The sequence below is a fragment of the Tachysurus vachellii genome, chromosome 1, assembly GCF_030014155.1.
Source record: "Tachysurus vachellii isolate PV-2020 chromosome 1, HZAU_Pvac_v1, whole genome shotgun sequence".
In the NCBI taxonomy this organism is placed as follows: Eukaryota; Metazoa; Chordata; class Actinopteri; order Siluriformes; family Bagridae; genus Tachysurus; species Tachysurus vachellii.
This window is the reverse complement of record NC_083460.1, coordinates 21498811-21521310: the sequence shown is the minus strand read 5'-3', so window position 1 is coordinate 21521310 and position 22500 is coordinate 21498811. Positions and strand designations below refer to the sequence as shown.

Here is a 22500-nt window from a genome sequence, read left to right as displayed (position 1 = left end):
GAGTGTGTAACTGTGAGTGTGTGTATGTGAGTGTGAGTGTGTATGTGAGTGTGTGTGTATGTGAGTGTGCGAGTGAGTATGTGTGCGAGTGTGAGTAAGTGTGCAAGTGTGAGTGAGTGTGTGTGTAAGTGTGTGTGTTCCTCGTATGTGAAAACATACTTGCCAAAAAAGACCTTTCTGATTCTGATTCTGATTCTGATGTTGCAAGAATTTTGCCTTCAGGCCTTACGAGTCAGCACAAAATTGGGTTTTTGGACCGGTGGCGCTAGACGGTTTGAGCTAGACACACCAAAGTTGCTACAGTAACTTCTAAGACTGGCCTCTACATGTGTGCCAAATTTCATAACTTTCCTACGTACGGTTCTATGGGCTGCCATTGACTTCATTGACGGACGGAAGAATAAGAATAATAATAATAATAAGAATAATAAGAAGAAGAAGAAGAAGAAGAAGAAGAAGAAGAAGAAGAAGAAGAAGAAGAAGAAGAAAACTAACGATAACAATAGGTGTCTACGCCCCTTCGGGGCTTGACCCCTAAATATAGCTGCAAGCAGCGATACCGGGGTCAAGCCGATCAGATGCGCTCAGAACATGTCGCTGATGAACCATACCAAGTTTCGTAGCGATATGGCATTGTATTGGTAAAATACTGAACTTAACGTGAAAATTCAAAATGTGTGTGTGTAAGTGTGTGTAGGTGTGAGTGTGTGTAAGTGTGAGTGTGTGTGTGAGTGTGTGTGTAAGTGTGAGTGTGTGAGTGTGTGTATAAGTGTGTGAGTGTGTGTGTAAGTGTGAGTGTGAGTAAGTGTGCGAGTGTGAGTGTGTGTAAGTGTGAGTGTGTGCGAGTGTGAGTGAGTGTGAGTGAGTGTGTAACTGTGAGTGTGTGTATGTGAGTGTGAGTGTGCGAGTGAGTATGTGAGTGTGCGAGTGTGAGTAAGTGTGCGAGTGTGAATGAGTGTGTGTGTGTGTAAATGTGTGTGTGTGTGTTCCTCGTATGAGAAAACATACTTGGCAATAAAGTGTGTGTGTGAGTGTGTCTGTGTGAGTGTGCATGTGTGTGTGTGTCTGTGTGTCTGTGAGTGCGTGTGTGAGAGTGCGTCTGTGTGTGTGTGAGAGTGTGTGTATGAGAGTGTGTGTGTGTGAGTGCGTGTGTGGGTGAGAGTGCGTGTGTGGGTGAGAGTGCGTGTGTGTGTGTGTGAGTGCGTCTGTGTGTGTGTGTGAAAGTGTGTGTGTGTGTGTGTGTGTTCCTCGTCTGTGTGAGTGTCTGTGTCTGTGTGAGTGTCTGTGTGTGTGAGTGTCTCTGTGTGTGAGTGTCTGTGTGCGTGTGTGTGTCTGTGTGTGTGTCTGTGTGCGTGTCTGTGTCTGTGTGCGTGTGTGAGTGCGTGTGAGTGCGTGTGAGTGCGTGTGAGTGCGTGTGTGAGTGCGTCTGTGTGAGTGCGTCTGTGTGAGTGCGAGAGTGCGAGAGTGCGTGTGTGTGTGAGTGCGTGTGTGCGAGAGTGCGTGTGTGCGAGAGTGCGTGTGTGTGAGAGTGTGTGTGTGCGAGAGTGTGTGTGTGTGCGAGAGTGTGTGTAAGTGTATGTGTGTGTCTGAGTATGTGAGTGTGCGAGTGTGTGTGTAAGTGTATGTGTGTGTGAGTATGTGAGTGTGCGAGTGTGTGTGTAAATGTGTGTGTAAGTGTGTGTTCCTCGTCTGTGTGAGTGTGTGTGTCAGTGTGAGTGTGAGTGTCTGTGTGTGTCTGTGTGTGTGTGAGAGGGTGTGTGTGTGTGTGTGTGTGTGTCTGTGTGTGAGAGTGTGAGTAAGTGTGTGTGTGTAAATGTGTGTGTAAATGTGTGTGTAAGTGTGTGTCCCTCATAAAGACCTTTCTGATTCTGGTTCTGATTCTGCAAGAATTTTGCCTCTAGGCCTTACGATACAGCACAACATTGGGTTTTTGGACTGTTGGTGGCGCTAGAGGGTTTGAGCTAGACACACCAAAGTTGCTACAGTAACTTCTAAGACTGGCCTCTACATGTGTGCCAAATTTCATAACTTTCCTACGTACGGTTCTATGGGCTGCCATTGACTTCAATGACGGACGGAAGAATAATAATAATAATAATAATTCATTCATTCATTCATTCATTCATCTTCTACCGCTTATCCGAACTACCTCGGGTCACGGGGAGCCTGTGCCTATCTCAGGCGTCATCGGACATCAAGGCAGGATACACCCTGGACGGAGTGCCAACCCATCACAGGGCACACACACACTCTCATTCACTCACACAATCACACACTACGGACAATTTTCCAGAGATGCCAATCAACCTACCATGCATGTCTTTGGACCGGGGGAGGAAACCGGAGTACCCGGAGGAAACCCCCGAGGCACGGGGAGAACATGCAAACTCCACACACACAAGGTGGAGGCGGGAATCGAACCCCGACCCTGGAGGTGTGAGGCGAACGTGCTAACCACTAAGCCACCGTGCCCCCCAATAATAATAATAATAAGAAGAAGAAGAAGAAGAAGAAGAAAACTAATGATAACAATAGGTGTCTATGCCCCTTCGGGGCTTGACCCCTAAATAATAAGAAAACTAACGATAACAATAGGTGTCTACGCCCCTTCGGGGCTTGACCCCTAATAATAATAATAAGAAGAAGAAGAAAACTAACGATAACAATTGGTGTCTATGCCCCTTCGGGGCTTGACCCCTAATAATAATAAGAAAACTAACGATAACAATAGGTGTCTACGCCCCTTCGGGGCTTGACCCCTAATAATAATAAGAAAACTAACGATAACAATAGGTGTCTACGCCCCTTCGGGGCTTGACCCCGAATATTAATAATAATAATAATAATAAGAAAACTAACGATAACAATAGGTGTCTACGCCCCTTCGGGGCTTGACCCCTAATAAGAAAACTAACGATAACAATAGGTGTCTACGCCCCTTTGGGGCTTGACCCCTAATAATAATAATAAGAAGAAGAAGAAGAAGAAGAAGAAGAAAACTAACGATAACAATAGGTGTCTACGCCCCTTCGGGGCTTGACCCCTAATAAGAAAACTAACGATAACAATAGGTGTCTACGCTCCTTCTGGGCTTGACCCCTAATAATAATAAGAAAACTAACGATAACAATAGGTGTCTACGCCCCTTCGGGGCTTGACCCCTAATATTAATAATAATAATAAGAAGAAGAAAACTAACGATAACAATAGGTGTCTACGCCCCTTCGGGGCTTGACCCCTAATAAGAAAACTAACGATAACAATAGGTGTCTACGCCCCTTTGGGGCTTGACCCCTAATAATAATAATAATAAGAAGAAGAAGAAGAAGAAGAAGAAGAAGAAGAAAACTAACGATAACAATAGGTGTCTACGCCCCTTCGGGGCTTGACCCCTAATTAAAGCTGCAAGCAGCATTTCCCGGGTCCTGGCGCTAGACGGTTTGAGCTAGACACACCAAAGTTGCTACAGTAATCTAAGACTGGCCTCTACATGTGTGCCAAATTTCATAACTTTCCTACGTACGGTTCTATGGGCTGCCATTGACTTCAATGGCGGAAGACGGAAGAATAATAATAATAAGAAGAAAACTAACGATAACAATAGGTGTCTACGCCCCTTCGGGGCTTGACCCCTAATAATAATAATAAGAAAACTAACGATAACAATAGGTGTCTACGCCCCTTCGGGGCTTGACCCCTAATAATAATAATAATAAAAATCCTAACAAAAACAATAGGTTTCCAGGGCTTCGCGCTTGAACCCTAATAATTAAAGCTGCAAGCAGCATTTCCCGGGCTCAAGCGTTTAAGGCCTTTAGGGAGTTTAAGGCCTTAAAGGATTTTCACATACACAAAGTGACCCGCAAGTTACAGAGGGTGGCACACGCTCCTATCCTAGTGTCTCTAATACAGAAAAGCTTACCAACGTGTTGCACAATATATGTCATGTGAAGTACTCACCTGTCCAGTTTTCCCCAAAATAATCTACAATCCTCGTGCGAAGCAAAACGTCTCTGTTTTGTCTTTTATTCAGTTATCACGTTCACTGAGCGTGCGAGTGAGTATGTGAGTGTGCGAGTGTGAGTGAGTGTGTGTGTAAATGTGTGTGTAAGTGTGTGTGTGTTCCTCGTATGTGAAAACATACTTGGCAATAAAGACCTTTCTGATTCTGATTCTGATTCTGAGACTTTGCCTTACGAGTCAGCACAAAATTGGGTTTTTGGACTGTTGGTGGCGCTAGAGGGCTTTTTTTAAAAAAGAGCTGTTTTTAGTGATTCTTCCGTTATAGCACCACCAAGTGGCCAATCGCCACGGTTTTTGAACTGTGACCTCAGTTTGACCTCTTTCAAATGAGTCCCAAGTTTGGTGTTGATAGCTCATTTAGTTCTTGAGTTATTGCCATTTTAGTAAAACTGGCTCCTCCCAGTTCAAAAGTTTTGGGGCCCCTTAAGGACCCTGAATCAAAATTTCGACTTTTCTTTCCAAAATTATTGACATTGAGACTCCAGAGAATATTACTGCACTGGATTGGTCTCGATCAGGCGAAAAACCTAGGACTAGTTAGCAAAAGTAGGTTTCGGATAAAATGCACTATAACGAAAACATTTGATGGCGGAAATGAAATCGGAGCTATACGGTTTTTAAGTCATGAGCCAAGGATTCCAATGATATAAAGCACTTGAGATTTGGACATACGGTTTAGGAGTTATGGGCACAAATGCGTTGAGGGGCGCTGAAGCGCCCCAAATTGTCCGATTCCACTGAGATTTTGGCCCTGAGTAACTGTGACCAGTACTACCATCTGACCAAGTTTGAGCTCTCTAGGCCTTACGGTTTGGGCTGCACGATCGTTTCTAGGGCGGAATAATAATAATAATAATAATAATAATAATAATAATAATAATAATAATAATAATTAAAGCTGCAAGCAGCATTTCCCGGGTTCAAGCGTTTAAGGCCTTTGGATTGACATGACAATATATGTCATGTCATGCTACATATGTCATGCTACAGAGGGTGCCACAACATATGTCATGTGAAGTACTCACCCGTCCAGTTTTCCCTAAAATAAACAGTCATATCCATCAGAGATGAGCCGGATACTCGGCTGAAACGAGTATCCGGCACGGATAAAGCACTTCTGCCAAGTACGAGTATTATACGAGTAATACAAGTCAATATCTGTGCTCCAATTGTATGAAAATCATCATTGGCTAGCTGATTGTGTCAGCGTTCTGTGATAGGCTAGTCACAGCGCCCCTCCCCTACAGTGACAGGCTAGTCACAGCGCCCCTCCCCTACAGCGATAGGCTAGTCACAGCGCCCCTCCCCTACAGCGATATGCTAGTCACAGCGCCCCTCCCCTACAGTGATAGGCTAGTCACAGCGCCCCTCCCCTACAGTGATAGGCTAGTCACAGCGCCCCTCCCCTACAGTGATAGGCTAGTCACAGCGCCCCTCCCCTACAGTGATAGGCTAGTCACAGCGCCCCTCCCCTACACACATACAGATGTATTGTGTTGCTGTGTCTCGCTCTGCTCACTCACAGTCACACACAGAACAGCTCTCTGTCTCTCCCTCAGTCACTCGGGTTCGCGGGTCTTTTCCGTTAACATTTAGGGTTTCTTCAGCTTTTTACTTCGGGTTGTAACGTTAATAATACGTACTTAATAACGTGGGTTCGTTCAGACGTGGTGCTTGCTTGGTAGAATGCGACTTGCATTGCGTCTCTGCCTGTCGGAGTTTTTTTTCTTTTTTAAACCTTCAGCTGTCTCTAACCAGTAACCAGACACTGTGTGTCTGACACGTTTTTGCTGTATTTCATAAAAACATAAAGGTAGTACGCTAGTGTTATAAATATTACAAATGAATTATTACAGGTTAAAGCCCCGCCCATTTCAAGACAAGCCCCACCCACTCCGAGTCAGAACCAGAATCAGAATCTTTGCCTTACAAGTCAGCACAAAATTGGGTTTTTGGACTGTTGGGGGCGCTAGAGGGCTTTTTTTTAAAAAATGGCTGTTTTCAGTGATTTTTCCGTTATAGCGCCACGAAGTGGCCAATCGCCACGGTTTTTGAACTGTGACCTCAGTTTGACCTCTTTCACATGTGTCCCAAGGTTGGTGTTGATAGCTCATTTAATTCTTGAGTTATTGACATTTTAGTAAAACTGGCTCCTCACAGTGCAAACTTTTTGGGGCCCCTTAAGGACCCTGAATCAAAATTTCGGCTTTTTTTCGAAAATGATTGTCTTTGAGACTCCAGAGAATATTACTGCACTGGATTGGTCTTGATCAGGCGAAAAACCTAGGACTAGTTAGCAAAAGTAGGTTTCGGATAAAATGCGCTATAGCGAAAAAATTTAATGGCGGAAATGAAATCGGAGATATACGTTTTTTAAGTCATGAGCCAAGGATTCCAATGATATGAAGCACTTGAGATTTGGACATAGGGGTTTTAGGGGTTTAGGGGTTATGGGGACAAACACGTTTTGGGGCGCTGAAGCGCCCCAAATTGTCTGATTCCGCTGAGATTTTGGCCCTGAGTAACTGTGACCAGTACTACCATCTGACCAAGTTTGAGCTCTCTAGGCCTTACGGTTTGGGCTGCACGATCATTTCTAGGGCGGAAAAATAATAATAATAATAATAATAATAATGATAATAATAATCCTAACAAAAACAATAGGTTTCCAGTGCTTCACGCTTGAACCCTAATAATAATAATAATAATAATAATAAAAATCCTAACAAAAACAATAGGTTTCCAGTGCTTCACGCTTGAACCCTAATAATAATAATAATAATAATAATAATAATAAAAATCCTAACAAAAACAATAGGTTTCCAGCGCTTCGCGCTTGAACCCTAATAATATTAATTAAAGCTGCAAGCAGTATTTCCCGGGTTCAAGCGTTTAAGGCCTTTAGGGAGTTTAAGGCCTTAAGGGATTTTCAGATACACAAAGTGACCTGCAAGTTACAGAGGGTGGCACCCGCTCCTAACCTAGTGTCTCTAATACAGAAAAGCTTACCAACGTGTTGCACAATATATGTCATGTGAAGTACTCACCTGTCCGGTTTTCCCTAAAATAAACAAAGTCATATCCATAAAGCGAAGAAACACAAGCACCCAGATGCAGAACGAGTGACCCGCAAGTCCCATACACAAAGTGACCCTCAAGTCACATACACAAAGTGACCGGCAAGTCACATACACAAAGTGACCGGCAAGTCACATACACAAAGTGACCGGCAAGTCACATACACATAGTGACCCGCAAGTCACATACACAAAATTTTAGGATGTTGAATGCATGGAATGCATTGGGGTTGTTTACCATGTTGCTATGACAACATGGTAAACTCTGATTCTAGAACTGTGTTCGGACTGTGATGTCACACAGGATAATGAAGATTGACAGGAGATGTCCAATGGTAGGGATCTGAAAAGATAGATAGTGGAGCAAAGAGAGAGAGAGAGAGAGAACAAGAACAAACAATCGCCACGGTTTTTGAAATGTGACCTTAGTTTGACCTCTTTCACACGTGTCCCAGGTTTGGTGTTGATAGCTCATTTAGTTCTTGAGTTATTGACATTTTAGTAAAACTGGCTCCTCACAGTGCAAACGTTTTGGGACCCCTTAAGGACCCTGAATCAAAATTTTGACTTTTTTACGAAAATTATTGTCATTGAGAATACTACTGCACTGGATTGGTCTTGATCAGGCGAAAAACCTAGGACTAGTTAGCAAAAGTAGGTTTCGGATAAAATGCGCTATAGCGAAAAAATTTAATGGCGGAAATGAAATCGGAGATATACGTTTTTTAAGTCATGAGCCAAGGATTCCAATGATATAAAGCACTTGAGATTTGGACATAGGGGTTTTAGGGGTTTAGGGGTTATGGGGACAAACGCGTTGAGGGGCGCTGAATCGCCCCAAATTGTCCGATTCCGCTGAGACCTTGGCCCTGAGTAACTGTGACCAGTACTACCATCTGACCAAGTTGAGCTCTCTAGGCCTTACGGTTTGGGCTGCACGATCGTTTCTAGGGCGGAATAATAATTATAATAATAATAATAATAATAATAATAATAATAATAATAATAATAATAATAATAATAATAAAAATCCTAACAAAAGCAATAGGTTTCCAGCGCTTCGCGCTTGAACCCTAATAATAATAATGGAGCTCAGATGAGAGTTTGCTTGAATATGTAATAGATTTCTATAATCCACCCTGAGCTTTGTGTCTCTGGAGGGTAATGAAAACACAGCTTCAAACCTCAGAGTCTAAGCGAGTAAACTTCATGTGCTCATGAGAGCCACTCAGAGGTGATGTGAAGAACTGAAACAGCACCTACCACGTCTCAGGTGGGTGGTTGTGCACGACGTGGATGATGCGTCCAGGCAGGTAGAGCGGCGTGGATGCAGAGAGGGCGATGCTCAGGTCACTGGGATGGAGACACAGTCGGGAGGTGGACGGAGTCACGCCCTGGGACGGAGGATCATCCTCTAAAGGAAGCTCTGTCTTAGGAATACACTTTGTGCCTCCGATGATGATCCTCCACTGAGAGTGAGAGAGAGAGAGAGAAAGCGTCAGTGGGAGGAGAGACAGCAGCAATGTAAGTTGTTCTCCAGTAAGTCATGGGGTTTAGAATGAAGTACTAGAAGAGAAAAGTGCTGATTTATTCAGGTGCATGTACTTAGTGTACAATTGTGTTCTTTGTGTGTGTGTGTGTGTGTGTGTGTGTGTGTGTGTGTGTGTGATAACCTTTGGCTTATCGCTTTTCTGCAGGACCTCTAGCAGGTGACGACGGAAAACCTCAAGCTGTGAGAGGCCGATCCTGAGAACACACAAATCACAGATGCTTAGTCGGCCATTCACAAAACACACATACACACAAACACAAACACCACCCACCCACACACACACCACACCACACCACACCACACACACAACACACAAACAACACACAGGCATTGTGCAGAACTCACCTGGGCACGAGATCTTTCCCCAGCACCACTGAGGTGACGAACTCTTTGGAGTACTCCATCGCATCCTCACTGCAGCAGAAAAACATTTACAGTTACATTTACGGCATCTAGCAGTCACCTTTATTAAGAGTTACTGCCGTTTTTTATTAAAAACTTATACAACTGAGTGGTTGAGGATTAAGGGCCTTGTTCAGGGGCCCAGCAGTGGCACAGTGGTGGACCTAGGATTCAAACTCATGACCTTGTGATCAGTAGTCCAACATTTTAACCACTAAACTACCACATCAGAACTTAACCTCGTTATTACAGCAGATTTTCTGCTCATCAACTGACGCTGATCTATTCATACCTGTGGAACCATTATATAAATGTATTTAAGACGAATCTGAAACTTCTTTGCATTATTTTCAGGATTATTTTGCTTGGCTTTATTGTTAGAAATGTCAATTTATTCTGTATTTGTGTATTTTATCTCTCTCAGACTTATGTTTGTGCTCATACTGTATTGTTTCCATCCTCTGAACTCTGTTAAGAACAATCGTACCCACGTGTGAAGTCAATACTGAGTCTTTCTGTCGTTGATGTCAATGAAAGAAAAACTCACAATGGTCACAGAAAAAAACTTTAATCTGACAAAAGTAATAATAAATAAAAATTCTACGAATGTTAACCAATGAAATTCAGACATTGCTTTTCAACCATGCTTCAACGGAATTATTTAAAAAAATAAACTCATGGAACAGGCCTAGACAAAAATGATGGTACCCCTTACTTAATATTTTGTTGCACAACCTTTTGAGGCAATCACTTCAATCAGACGATTCCTGTAACTGTCAATGAGACTTCTGCACCTCTCAGCAGGTATTTTGGCCCACTCCTCATGAGCAAACTGCTCCAGTTGTTTCTAGTTTGAAGGGTGTCTTTTCCAGACGACATGTTTCAGCTCCTTTCAAAGATGCTCAATAAGATTGAGGTCAAGGCTCGTAGAAGGCCATTTTAGAATAGTCCAATGTTTTCCTCTTAGCCATTCTTGGGTGTTTAGCTGTGTGTTTTAGGTCATTGTCCTGTTGTAAGACCCATGACCTGCGACTGAGACCAAGCTTTCTGACACTGGCCAGCACATTTCTCACTAGAATCCCTTGATAGTCTTCAGATTTCATTGTACCCTGCACAGATTCAAGAAACCCTGTGCCAGATGCAGCAAAGCAGCCCCAGAACATAACAGAGCCTCCTCCATGTTTCACAGTAGGAACAGTGTTCTTTTCTTGATATACTTTATTTTTCCGTCTGTGAACATAGAGCTGATGTGCCTTGGAAAAAGTTTCATTTTTGTCTCCTCTGTCCCTAGGACATTCTCCCAGAAGCTTTGTGGCTTGTCAACATGTAGTTTGGCATATTCCAGTCTAGCTTTTTTATGATTTGTTTTCAACAATGATCGTCTCCCATGTAGTCCACTTTGGCTCAAACAATGACGGAGGGTGCGATCTGACACTGATGTTCCTTGAGCATGAAGTTCACCTTGGATCTCTTTAGAAGTCTTTCTGGGCTCTTTTGTTACCATTCGGATTATCCGTCTCTTTGATTTGTCATCAATTTTCCTCCTGCGGCCACATCCAGGGAGGTTGGCTACAGTTCCATGGATCTTAAATTTCTGAATAATATCTGAAGATGGTCTTATAGCCTTTACCTTTATCATGCTTGTCTATAATTTTCTTTCTAATCTCCTGAGACAACTCTTTCCTTCGCTTCCTCTGGTCCATGTTGAGTGTGGTACACACCATGTCACCAGACAACCCAGTGACTACCTGGAGCCCTATATAGTATATAGGCCCACTGACTGATTACAAGATTGTAGACACCTGTGATGCTAATTAGTGGACACACCTTGAATTAACATGTCCCTTTGGTCACATTATTTTCTAGGGGTACCATCATTTTTGTCTAGGCCTGTTCCATGAGTTTATTTTTTTAAATAATTCCGTAGAAGCATGGTTGAAAAGCAATGTCTGACTTTCATTGGTTAACATTCATAGAATTTTTATTATTACTTTTGTCAGATTAAAGATTTTTCTGTGACCTTTGTGAGTTTTTCTTTCATTGACCGAAGGGTACCAACAATTTTGTCCACGTGTGTAAATAAGATGCTGTCTGACCTGAGCAGGCCTCCAGGAGGAGAGTAAGCGTAGCAGCGCAGTGTGGGATACTGAGGACGGAGCAGGAAGGACAGGATGGCAGCAGTGCCAGCACCTAGAGAGTGACCCACAATCACCAGGCCGTAGTGCATCGTTCCTTTACTCTGAGGAAGAAACAGAACAATGACGAGTCACAGGTTCATCACCTGGTGTGTGGAATCTTATTCGATTTCTAGCTTTATTTTGTGACTCTGCCGTGTTCCCTGAGACTACAAAGAGCTGACTACTGAATCATTATGAGAAATAATCCAGATTTTTAAAATGAATATTAAAAAAAAACAGTCTGATACGGTTGTGAAGGTTACAGTTTGTGTTCTCAAATAGCAATTCATTAACAGATTGTAAAAAAAATGTAAAAATAAAAATACAAAAATTAATTTTATTCAAACATACCAAATCTCTGCCAAATGCTTGAGACAGAATCATCTCCTGCTCCAGTTTCTTCTTAATGTACTCTGCTGAGTAAACCATCCCCTACAGAAGGGGGGGTGAGAGAGAGAGAGAGAGTGAGAGAGAGGGTGAGAGAGAGAGAGAGAGAAAGAGAGAGAGCGAGAGAGGTTAGCATATTTCTTTCATAAGGCTAAAGGTACATCTTTGCCTGTTACAGGAAACCTTGTGTGCCTAGTGTGTATTTGTACGTATTTGTGCGCTTGTGTGTGTGTAGGCGTGTGTACCTTATGCCCAAGCCAGACACCGTGATGTTCCTCCACAGGCAACCGCTCAGAATCTCCAGTCAGATCAGTCAGAGCATCCTGACAGAGAGAAAGGGAAAAAAAATAAAGATGGAAGATATCAATGGGTCATTTTTTAAAATGTCTGGTGTGAGTGTGTGAGAGTGTGTTTGTGTAAAAACAACAGAAGAAGCCCGCACACTGACATCAGTGTGCGAGCTTCTTCTGTTGTTTTTCCATTGATTGTTTGTTGCCCAGCGCCTGTACCATAACAATTTTTTGGGGTTTTTGGATGTGCAGTCCTCCTCGCAAGAGTGTGTTCGTGTGTCAGAGAGAGAGAGAGAGAGAGGGAGATAGAGCGAGAAAGACAGACAGAGAGCTTACTTTAGGTGACAGCGTTCCTCTGATACTGATGACAACTTTCTTCTTGCCGTGATCTACTGCTACATAGAAAGGCGTCTCATAAACCTAAAATAACAATCAGGTTATTACATCAGCTTCATTGTTCGCATTTCTGAGAGGAGCTTGACCTCAACACAACATGAGGAACACAACAAAAATGAAAATGAAACATGTCAAAACAGCATCAGCATGATGTCACTCGCTGTCCAGATATGTGTAGTGGGATGGTGGGAAAGCCCACCTCACCCATCCTGTGGCTGGTGTTCAGCATCTACATGATTCCTCACTGTGCTGTGAAACAGGCTGAGAGTCATAAAGTAACAGCATCATTACTCACTCACACTGATTATATGGCCACGTTCACACTGCAAGTCTTAATGCTCAATTCGGATATTTTGCTCAGATCTGATTTTTTTTGTTTGGCTGTTCACATTACCTTTTAAAATGTGGCCTATATCAGATACCAGCGTGAACTGTTTGCTGTTTCGAACTGACCCGCATGCGCAAACGAACAATAACAATGACGTCACACGCAGCACTAAAGTTGGCTAGGTTATGGAGGAAGTAAGCATTTTCGCTTTTCTTTCTAAATGTTTGTGTAATGGCAGCACAGAGACACTGTTTTGAAAATTTTCGGATGTCGAGGGCAACTTTTGATTATTTGATCCATTTTGTAGGCGTAGTCACGTTTGTGTGCGTACTCACCGGCGCATAATTGTGACGAATGTCAATGTAGATTGATGTAAAAGTCGCATCAAATCCGCCTTGGTTGTTCACACTGCGGCCACATTGGAAAAAATCAGATTTGGGTCTGATTCAGGACCACATGCAGTATGGCAGTGGTCTGAATCTGATTTGAAAAAATCAGATCTGGGCTAGATTTGAGTGTTCACACTACTCCTGAAGAAGTCTGACCTGGTCACTTGACCCCAAAAAAATCAGATTTGGGTCACTTTTACCTGCAGGGTAAACGTGGCCTTTGGGAGGAAAGAAGAGGGCTACCAAAAAACTTTCTAGGAGATGAATAAAATTTGTCATTTCTCAAGTATTTTAATTCATAAATTCACATTTGTCAAGTATTTTAATAGAGAGATGAATGCCATGATCGCAGGATTTGTTGTATAGCTGTACAGAGTGCGATGTGGGACACGAGTGTGTAGAGTGTGTGAGCTCAGGTGCACTTAGGGTTCTCTCACCGCATCGTGGCAGGACGTGTAGACGATCTGAACCTGTTTAAGGTCTCGATCCAAAAACTGGCGCCGGATCGCGAGGACGTTACAGCCGCAACAGTTATCCTCCTCTACTGTTACAGACTGAGAGAGACGAGACCTGGAGCCGGACGTGCAGCTAACGAGAGAGAGAGACAGATAGAGAGAGATGGATAGAGAGAGAGAGAGAGAGAGAGAGAGAGAGAGAGGTTTATCAAATCTTTCTACAACAACCAATTTACCCAATTATTCACATAATTACATAAATAGATTCATTTGCCTGAATTACATGAAATAAAAATAGAAAATTTTAAAACCAACAATTTGTCACCCACAACTTCACACAATGCTTCGACCACAGTCCATACATCAGAAAACCCTTGAATATTGTTGGCCAAGTTAAAATAAGCATACTCAATTTTAATCCATGCAGCCACCATCCCTTTAAACACCCTCTCTGCATCAACTGAACCAGTCTCTAACATCTCGAGTCCTCAAAATGGCCATTTTCGCTGAAACCAACAGAAAATTCAATAAACAAATTGTCCTCCTTTCATGATATCTATATTTAGGGCCACTATTGTAGCATTTGTGAGAGAAATATCAAAGCAGCTCTCTAAAAAAACGAAACAGACCTCTCGGTCTCACACATTGGATAGTAAACCATCTCTTTAGCCACATAAAAAGGACAATCCCTCCCCACAGGTGGATTCAGGTGTTTCTGTTTGTAGCTATAGCACCATTGTTAAGTCTCCACTGTAATTCCGATGTACGTTTCTCGTTCGGAGGCTTGTACAGAGACCTTCAGCATCCTCTGAAGACTGAACCAAACTTGTTATGACCACCTCCAAACCTTTATTCTTCCAAGCACAGCCCGATGAGATACTTTCACACAAGTGATATATAATGCTTTTTTTGTTATATCCTTAAACGTCGCCAACTCTGGGGTCTTCTTGGTCATCTTCCTCTGATTGGAAAACTGGAGCCACTCTCCTAGCCCTGTAAAGGCGGAATCCCAATGCCTTCCTGCAGGCTCCAGGTAATGTGTCACACTCCTAACATGGAACAATAGAATTAAGTCAAGTGCCTTAGATTCAGTTCATTTAGGTTCAGGAGAAATAGCTGTTTGTCATAACTGAACCCTTCTACTTGCTTTAAAAGAGATCACACCTTGTTGAACACACTGGAAGTTTGGGTGGCCTTCCATCATCCCAGGTACCAACAACAAATCCCTTTTAACTCTTGCAGAGGCTTTTTCATATTCAGGTAAACTGAAACAGAGCATTTGGATATCCTCCTGCTCCGTAATAAAAACTGTAACATCATTGGCATAGGCCAATAGCGTACAGCGTGACCCTGTACTGTACATTCACCTGGTATAGAAAAGCCTTTCCATTCCTTTTATAATTTACACAACAGAGGCTCTATCACATATTACGCATTAACGATTCTTCAGCAACCCCATGTCTTCATTTGTTTGGCAGGCTTGAGAGAAGAGCCTGCTGACAACTATTGGGTAGTGTGCCTCTCTCAAAACATTCACAAATTACAAATTACACACCAGAATTTCTTCCTGTCCTCAGATTCCAGTTTGGGAAGTCCATTTAAAAGTTGGTCCATTTTTTTTAGGTTCAAAGTGAGTGGGTCCAAACAGGTCAACATAAATGTCAGTCACCATCCTCCTCATTTCCTCAGGATCTGAGGTTATAGTCCAATTTTCCCGATGGAGGTTTTCTTCAAGACTGAAGAAATACGTAGTTGGAGCATCCATTTATTTCACTTATGATATTCTGGCTCTAATTAAAGTGCCCTTTACACTCTCTTTCAATAGGGATTTCAGCTAAAACCTTTCTCTTTTTATCTCCTTGTTTAAACAGCCATCATTACCATCAATCATAGTTTCCATCTCACTAATCTTTTTTAAACCACACTGTAATGCAAATTTTTGACAAAAAACCTTTCTCTGTTCTTTCCACATTTCCCAGTCAAGTTTTCAAAGCTATCAGTGTTTTATTCGCCAAATTTCCCACAAGCTACAAAATTGATCACAAAACACTTCATCTTGTAGTAAATTAACATTAAAATGCAAGTAATACTTCTTGCAAACATTTTGAAAAAAAAAACCTGTTACCCTGCGCTCAAATTTGTTCCACCATCTCTTCCAGTCTACTTCATTATTATGATCAAAGTATGTTTCTTGTAAAAAAAAATTAACGCTTATTTTTCAAATGAATAATATTCTGAATAATATTCTGAAATCAATGCCCTTTTATGGTTATTCCTCCCTCCATTAATATTTAAAGAGCCCACCTTTACATTCTCCATAATATCATGTAAAGTGATAGAAAGAAAAAGTAAGAGAGAAAGAGAGAGAAAGCAAGAGACAGAGTGAAAGTGTCTGTTCCCATTTATATGCCACAGTTAAAGCAATGAATGCACTTGTGGAATTTGTGTAATGGTTTCTGGTCTTTTGATGGACTACGTGGTTCTTACGTGCAGGAGCTGAGGAGCCTGCAGATGCCGCAGGTTGCATTCCTCAGTAGGTACATGGGCCAGCCGTAGGCCGCCATGGCAAACAGCATGTAATAACACACCTCCTTATACATGGCCATCTCCGTCTGCATGACAGTGATGCATTGAGTAAGAGATTACACACACATACACGTGCACACATTTCACAAAAGATTTCCCTACACACACATACACACCAAGTTTTTGAGGTCCAGGTAGCGTGTACCGCGTGTTACTGGCACCCCGGACAGGAAAGCTAAAATATCATTGTTTGGCTAAGGAACACAAACACACACATTAAATAAAACTGCTTTTCACTTCTCATGAATTTAGCGTATGAACTTTGTTGACTCTGCTTCATACCTGGTCTAAGATAGCAGATCTCTTGGCTCTCTGTCTCTGTCTGAGCAGCACCAGGCCAGCGATGATGTCACTGGGTACAATGTCCAGATCCCTGAAGAACTCTGCGAAGAGGCTCGCCACCTCCGAGTAGGCGTCCTGAGAAAGCACAACACAGCCTTGTACTTCTGCTTCAATTTACTCATGATCTCATCAAACCACACAAGATCAATTATACACACAAGTTCGCTGCACAGAAAGCTTTGGATCACATGATCATCACCAGATCTTCCCAACACACAACAAACATTGTGTGTGTGTGTGTGTGTGTGTGTGTGTGTGCGCATGTGTGTGTGTACTTACAGACTGTGTGTCTTTAGCTCTGGTGCAGCACATAAAGAATCTCAGTCTCCTGCTCCAGCTGCTGGCTTGACCCTCCTCTAATCTGTGTCTGAGAAGGACAAAGGACAGGAAAAGGAAAGGAAAGGACAGAAAAAAAAAAGATTCCAGATATAAATGTATCATCCATATACTTGTCAGATCTCTTTAAATGTTTACACTTCAGTTACATTTCTAATCACTGGATTCAATACTAATGCAGTGTTAGCTGCTGGAGTAAAGGAGTGCTCAGTTTGTGTAGAGTCTTTGTATTGCACTGCTGTGTGCTATTGTCTGGAGACATGCACTGCCAGAACATGCTATAAATCCTCATCACAACTCTGTCACACACCTCCAGCTAGTGGATGGTTCTACAGGCGCTGGAGAAAACCCACACCGGGTCACAAGGTCAGGAGGGGACCACACCTGCTCCATTAGTTACCTGAGAGTGTGTGATGTATTTTACAGGATTGTTTTAAATCCAACTTCCACACACTCCTGAGGGAATAGTGACCCATCCCCCACTCCCACACACACTCTGGTCTGAGATTCTGATCTGTAGTAAAAGTGCTGCACAAAAACAAACACACTCCTGTACTAATGGCATGACCTTTCTCTGATCAGAGAGCATCACATCTGTCCACCAAATAGTGTGTGTGTGTGGTGTGTGCTGTACCTGAGTGTGTGTGCTGTACCTGAGTGTGTTTGTGTGTGTCTGCTGTACCTAAGTGTGTGTGTGTGTGTGTGTCTGTGTGGTGTACCTGAGTGTGTATGTGTTCTGTACCTGAGTGCGCATGTGTGTGTGTTCTGTACCTGAGTGTGTATGCGTGCTGTACCTGTGTGTGTGCAGTACCAGAGTGTGTATGTGTTCTGTACCTGAGTGTGTATGTGTGCTGTACCTGTGTGTGTGTGCAGTACCTGAGTGTGTATGTGTGTGTGTGTGTGTGTGTGTGTGTGTGTGTGTAGTACCTGAGTGTGTATGTGTGCAGTACCAGAGTGTGTATGTGTTCTGTACCTGAGTGTGTATGTATGTGTGTGTAGTACCTGAGTGTGTGTGTGTCTGCTGTACCTGAGTGTGTGTTTGGTGTGTGCTGTACACGAGTGTGTGTGTGTGTGTGCAGTACCTGAGTGTGTATGTGTGTGTGCAGTACCTGAGTGTGTATGTGTGCGTGTTTGTGTGTGTGTGTGCAGTACCTGAGTGTGTATGTGTGTGTGCAGTACCTGAGTGTGTGTGTGTGTGTGTGTGTCTGCTGTACCTGAGTGCGTGTGTGTGCTGTACCAGAGTGTGTATGTGTTCTGTACCTGAGTGTGTATGTGTGCTGTACCTGTGTGTGTGTGTGCTGTACCTGTGTGTGTGTGCAGTACCTGAGTGTGTATGTGTGTGTGTGCAGTACCAGAGTGTGTATGTGTGCAGTACCTGAGTGTGTGTGTGTGTGTGTCTGCTGTACCTGAGTATGTGTTCTGTACCTGAGTGTGTATGTGTGCTGTACCTGTGTGTGTGTGCAGTACCTGAGTGTGTACAGTATGTGTGTGTGTGTGTGTGTGTGTGTGTGTGCAGTACCAGAGTGTCTATGTGTTCTGTACCTGAGTGTGTATGTGTGTGTTCTGTCCCTGCTGAAAAATCCAGCATAAACCAGCATGAATTCCATGCTGGTCCAGGCTGGTTTTTACTGGTTCATGCTGGTATTGTGCTGGTATAATGCTGGTCAGTGCTGGTATAGTGCTGGTATAGATGGGTGGCCAGCATAGTCATGGTGTTATCAAGCAAAACGGGGCTGGTGTAGCTGATTAACCAGTATGATCTTTCTGGAATGAGCTTTATGGGAACAACCTTTATTTTTGATTGTGTATGTTTCTATGTAACAGATTAATATAAGATTAAAACACAATATATTGGAATATATTTAATTATAAGTGTGTTATTTCTTTTGCTCCCTCTTTTGAATAAAGAACTGAAATAACAAAGCTCAAAAAGCTTTGAATAACAAAAAATAAAAACAGTTAAAAATCGTTCGTTAGGCATTAAAGTGTCTCCACAAATTAAATATAGTAATACCAACAAATGTTCACTTCCGTGGCTCCATGAGGGAAGCAGCATATAAATCATACAGAATGATGGTTTTTGAAAGATAGTTAAGTTGTTTGTTTGTTTTTTTAGTAAAGCGGTAATGTGAAGAGATATTACCCAGCATCAGCGTTGCTATGCAACCTTTAAAGCAACTATGTTCACGAAGGTAAATGTAGTTCCTGCCCTTTCCAAAAATAAATCTCGCAATGTTTTCGACTACATTATATACCTTACAGTGTTTATCGAAATTAGTACACGTGTTCCAGATCATCTTGTTTTTGCCACTGTAATTAGGATTTTGTTTTGGGGTAAATAAAAAGCTTCCGCTTCTACACGACAAATCTGCTGATCACTGGGAATCAGAATGTTGGCATACGTGAGGTACCTGGATGACGGGTGCACGGCAGTTGTATCAACTAACGAAATTAAGGACTTTAACTACGACATGTTTTACCAAACTCAGGTTTATTCGGTACGATGGAAGCAAGACTTCTTCAGGGTCATCTTCAAGACTACTTCTTAATGCTTAAAGGTATGTAACTTAAGCAGTAGCTGATTTATCTTAACTCGTTCACTGCACAATATAAACAAATGAGTGATATATAGTTTTGTTTCTTATTTTGTTTCTATAATTTTTCAGAGAATAAAGAAGACATAGAGCAGGAATTGTCTAAAGGCAAACGACTCCGGGTAGCACCTCTTAAAAAACATGGTCATCGCCACCATATACTACTTGTTACTGTCATTGTCCAATAAATATTTTAAACAAACTCATACATACACACACAGTGTATATATATATATATATATATATATATATATATATATATATATATATATATATATATATATATATATAAGAAAGCCATGTAAATGATAGGAATATCCAGAATGTTTTTCTTTATTAAAAAGTTAATTGCAATTCTACGGAAGCGTATTGCTTTCACTTGAGTAAAAAAAATTCTACTCTGTTTTTCTGAATTAACGACTTAATTATCTCAGAATTATGAGATAATTTTTCAGGAAAAAAAGTTTTTTGCTCTGTTTTTCTGAATTAACGACTTAATTATCTCAAAATTATGAGATAGTTTTTCCATGAATAAAAAGTTTTTTGCTCTGTTTTTCTGAATTAACGACTTAATTGCATGGAAGTAAACATGTCCCGCCTTTCAAGTTTAATCCGGTTTTATTAGGGGTTCAAGCCGCGAAGCACTGGAAACCTATTGTTTTCGTTAGGATTATTATTATTATTATTATTATTATTATTATTATTATTATTATTATTATTAGGGTTCAAGCGCGAAGCTTCAGCGCCCCAAAACGTGTTTGTCCCCATAACCCCTAAACCCCTAAAACCCCTATGTCCAAATCTCAAGTGCTTTATATCATTGGAATCCTTGGCTCATGACTTAAAAAACGTATATCTCCAATTTCATTTCTGCCATTAAATTTTTTCGCTATAGCGCATTTTATCCGAAACCTACTTTTGCTAACTAGTCCTAGGTTTTTCGCCTGATCAAGACCAATCCAGTGCAATAATATTCTCTGGAGTCTCAATGACAATAATTTTCTAAAAAAAGTCAAAATTTTGATTCAGGGTCCTTAAGGGGCCCCAAAACGTTCAGACTGTGAGGAGCCAGTTTTACTAAAATGTCAATAACTCAAGAACTAAATGAGCTATCAACACCAAACTTGAAACACCTGTGAAAGAGGTCAAACTGAGGTCACAGTTCAAAAACCGCAGCAATTGTTTATTCTTGTTCTCTCTCTCTCTCTCTCTTTGCTCCACTATCTATCTTTTCAGATCCCTACCATTGGACATCTCCTGTCAATCTTCATTATCCTGTGTGACATCACCCGTTGATCCACCAATCAACCAGAATCAGAATCAGAATTAGAATCAGAAACAGAGACAGAAACACAAGGAGAACGATGTGTGCTAATTTGTGGCTCTATTGTTGTTCATTCGGTTTTAGTATGTCAGACTGTTCATGTATCCCAATTTCTTAGTTATTTTGTGTATGTGACTTGCGGGTCACTTTGTGTACGTAACTTGAGGGTCACTTTGTGTATGTGACTTGAGGGTCACTTTGTGTATGTGACTTGCCGGTCACTTTGTGTATGTGACTTGAGGGTCACTTTGTGTATGTGACTTGAGGGTCACTTTGTGTATGTGACTTGCCGGTCACTTTGTGTATGTGACTTGCGGGTCACTCATTCTGCATCTGGGTGCTTGTGTTTCTTCGCTTTATGAATATGACTTTGTTTATTTTAGGGAAAACTGGACAGGTGAGTACTTCACATGACATATATTGTGCAACACGTTGGTAAGCTTTTCTGTATTAGAGACACTAGGTTAGGAGCGGGTGCCACCCTCTGTAACTTGCGGGTCACTTTGTGTATGTGAAAATCCTTTAAGGCCTTAAACTCCCTAAAGGCCTTAAACGCTTGAACCCGGGAAATGCTGCTTGCAGCTTTAATTATTAGGGTTCAAGCGCGAAGCCCTGGAAACCTATTGTTTTTTTAGGATTATTATTATTATTATTATTATTATTATTATTATTATTCCGCCCTAGAAACGATCGTGCAGCCCAAACCGTAAGGCCTAGAGAGCTCAAACTTGGTCAGATGGTAGTACTGGTCACAGTTACTCAGGGCCAAGGTCTCAGCAGAATCGGACAATTTGGGGCGTTTCTGCACCCCTCAACGCGTTTGTCCCCATAACCCCTAAACCCTATGTCCAAATCTCAAGTGCTATATATCATTGGAATCCTTGGCTCATGACTTAAAAAACTTATATCTCCGATTTCATTTCCGCCATTAAATTTTTTCGCTATAGTGCATTTTGTCCGAAACCTACTTTTGCAAACTAGTCCTAGGTTTTTCGCCTGGTCGAGACCAATCCAGTGCAGTAATATTCTCTGGAGTCTCAAGGTCAATAATCTTCGAAAAAAAGTCGAAATATTGATTCAGGGTCCTTAAGGGGCCCCAAAACGTTTGGACTGTGAGGAGCCAGCTTTACTAAAATGTCAATAACTCAAGAACTAAATGAGCTATCAACACCAAACCTGGGACACATTTGAAAGAGGTCAAACTGTGGTCACAGTTCAAAAACCGCGGCGATTGTTTGTTCTTGTTCTCTCTCTCTCTCTTTGCTCCACTATCTATCTTTTCAGAGCCCTACCATTGGACATCTCCTGTCAATCTCCATTATCCTGTGTGACATCACAGTCCGGACACAGTTCTAGAATCAGAGTTTACCATGTTGTCATAGCAACATGGTAAACAACCCCAATGCATTCCATGCATTCAACATCCTAAAATTTTGTGTATGTGACTTGTGGGTCACTATGTGTATGTGACTTGAGGGTCACTTTGTGTATGTGACTTGCCGGTCACTTTGTGTATGTGACTTGCCGGTCACTTTGTGTATGTGACTTGCGGGTCACTTTGTGTATGTGACTTGGGGGTCACTTTGTGTATGTGACTTGCGGGTCACTCGTTCTGCATCTGGATGCTTGTGTTTCTTCGCTTTATGGATATGACTTTGTTTATTTTAGGGAAAACAGGACAGGTGAGTACTTCACATGACATATATTGTGCAACACGTTGGTAAGCTTTTCTGTATTAGAGACACTAGGTTAGGAGCGGGTGCCACCCTCTGTAACTTGCGGGTCACTTTGTGTATGTGAAAATCCTTTAAGGCCTTAAACTCCCTAAAGGCCTTAAACGCT

At 41.9% G+C, this 22500-nt stretch overlaps 1 protein-coding gene across 2 annotated transcripts in view; it reads right to left on the bottom strand.

The window, feature by feature from the left end:
• dagla (diacylglycerol lipase, alpha) overlaps window positions 1–22500 on the bottom strand; it is a 68169-nt gene that overhangs the window by 18842 nt on the left and 26827 nt on the right. For both annotated transcript variants that reach the window (XM_060876992.1, XM_060876998.1), the window contains 12 exons: window positions 16684–16771; window positions 16345–16479; window positions 16179–16256; window positions 15964–16088; window positions 13459–13609; window positions 12245–12328; window positions 11864–11941; window positions 11583–11663; window positions 11151–11293; window positions 8998–9066; window positions 8774–8846; window positions 8364–8569 (listed from right to left, as the gene is read on the bottom strand). In XM_060876992.1, the coding sequence (XP_060732975.1) occupies window positions 8364–8569; window positions 8774–8846; window positions 8998–9066; window positions 11151–11293; window positions 11583–11663; window positions 11864–11941; window positions 12245–12328; window positions 13459–13609; window positions 15964–16088; window positions 16179–16256; window positions 16345–16479; window positions 16684–16771 (1311 nt within the window). The remainder of the gene's footprint in view (window positions 1–8363; window positions 8570–8773; window positions 8847–8997; window positions 9067–11150; window positions 11294–11582; window positions 11664–11863; window positions 11942–12244; window positions 12329–13458; window positions 13610–15963; window positions 16089–16178; window positions 16257–16344; window positions 16480–16683; window positions 16772–22500) is intronic.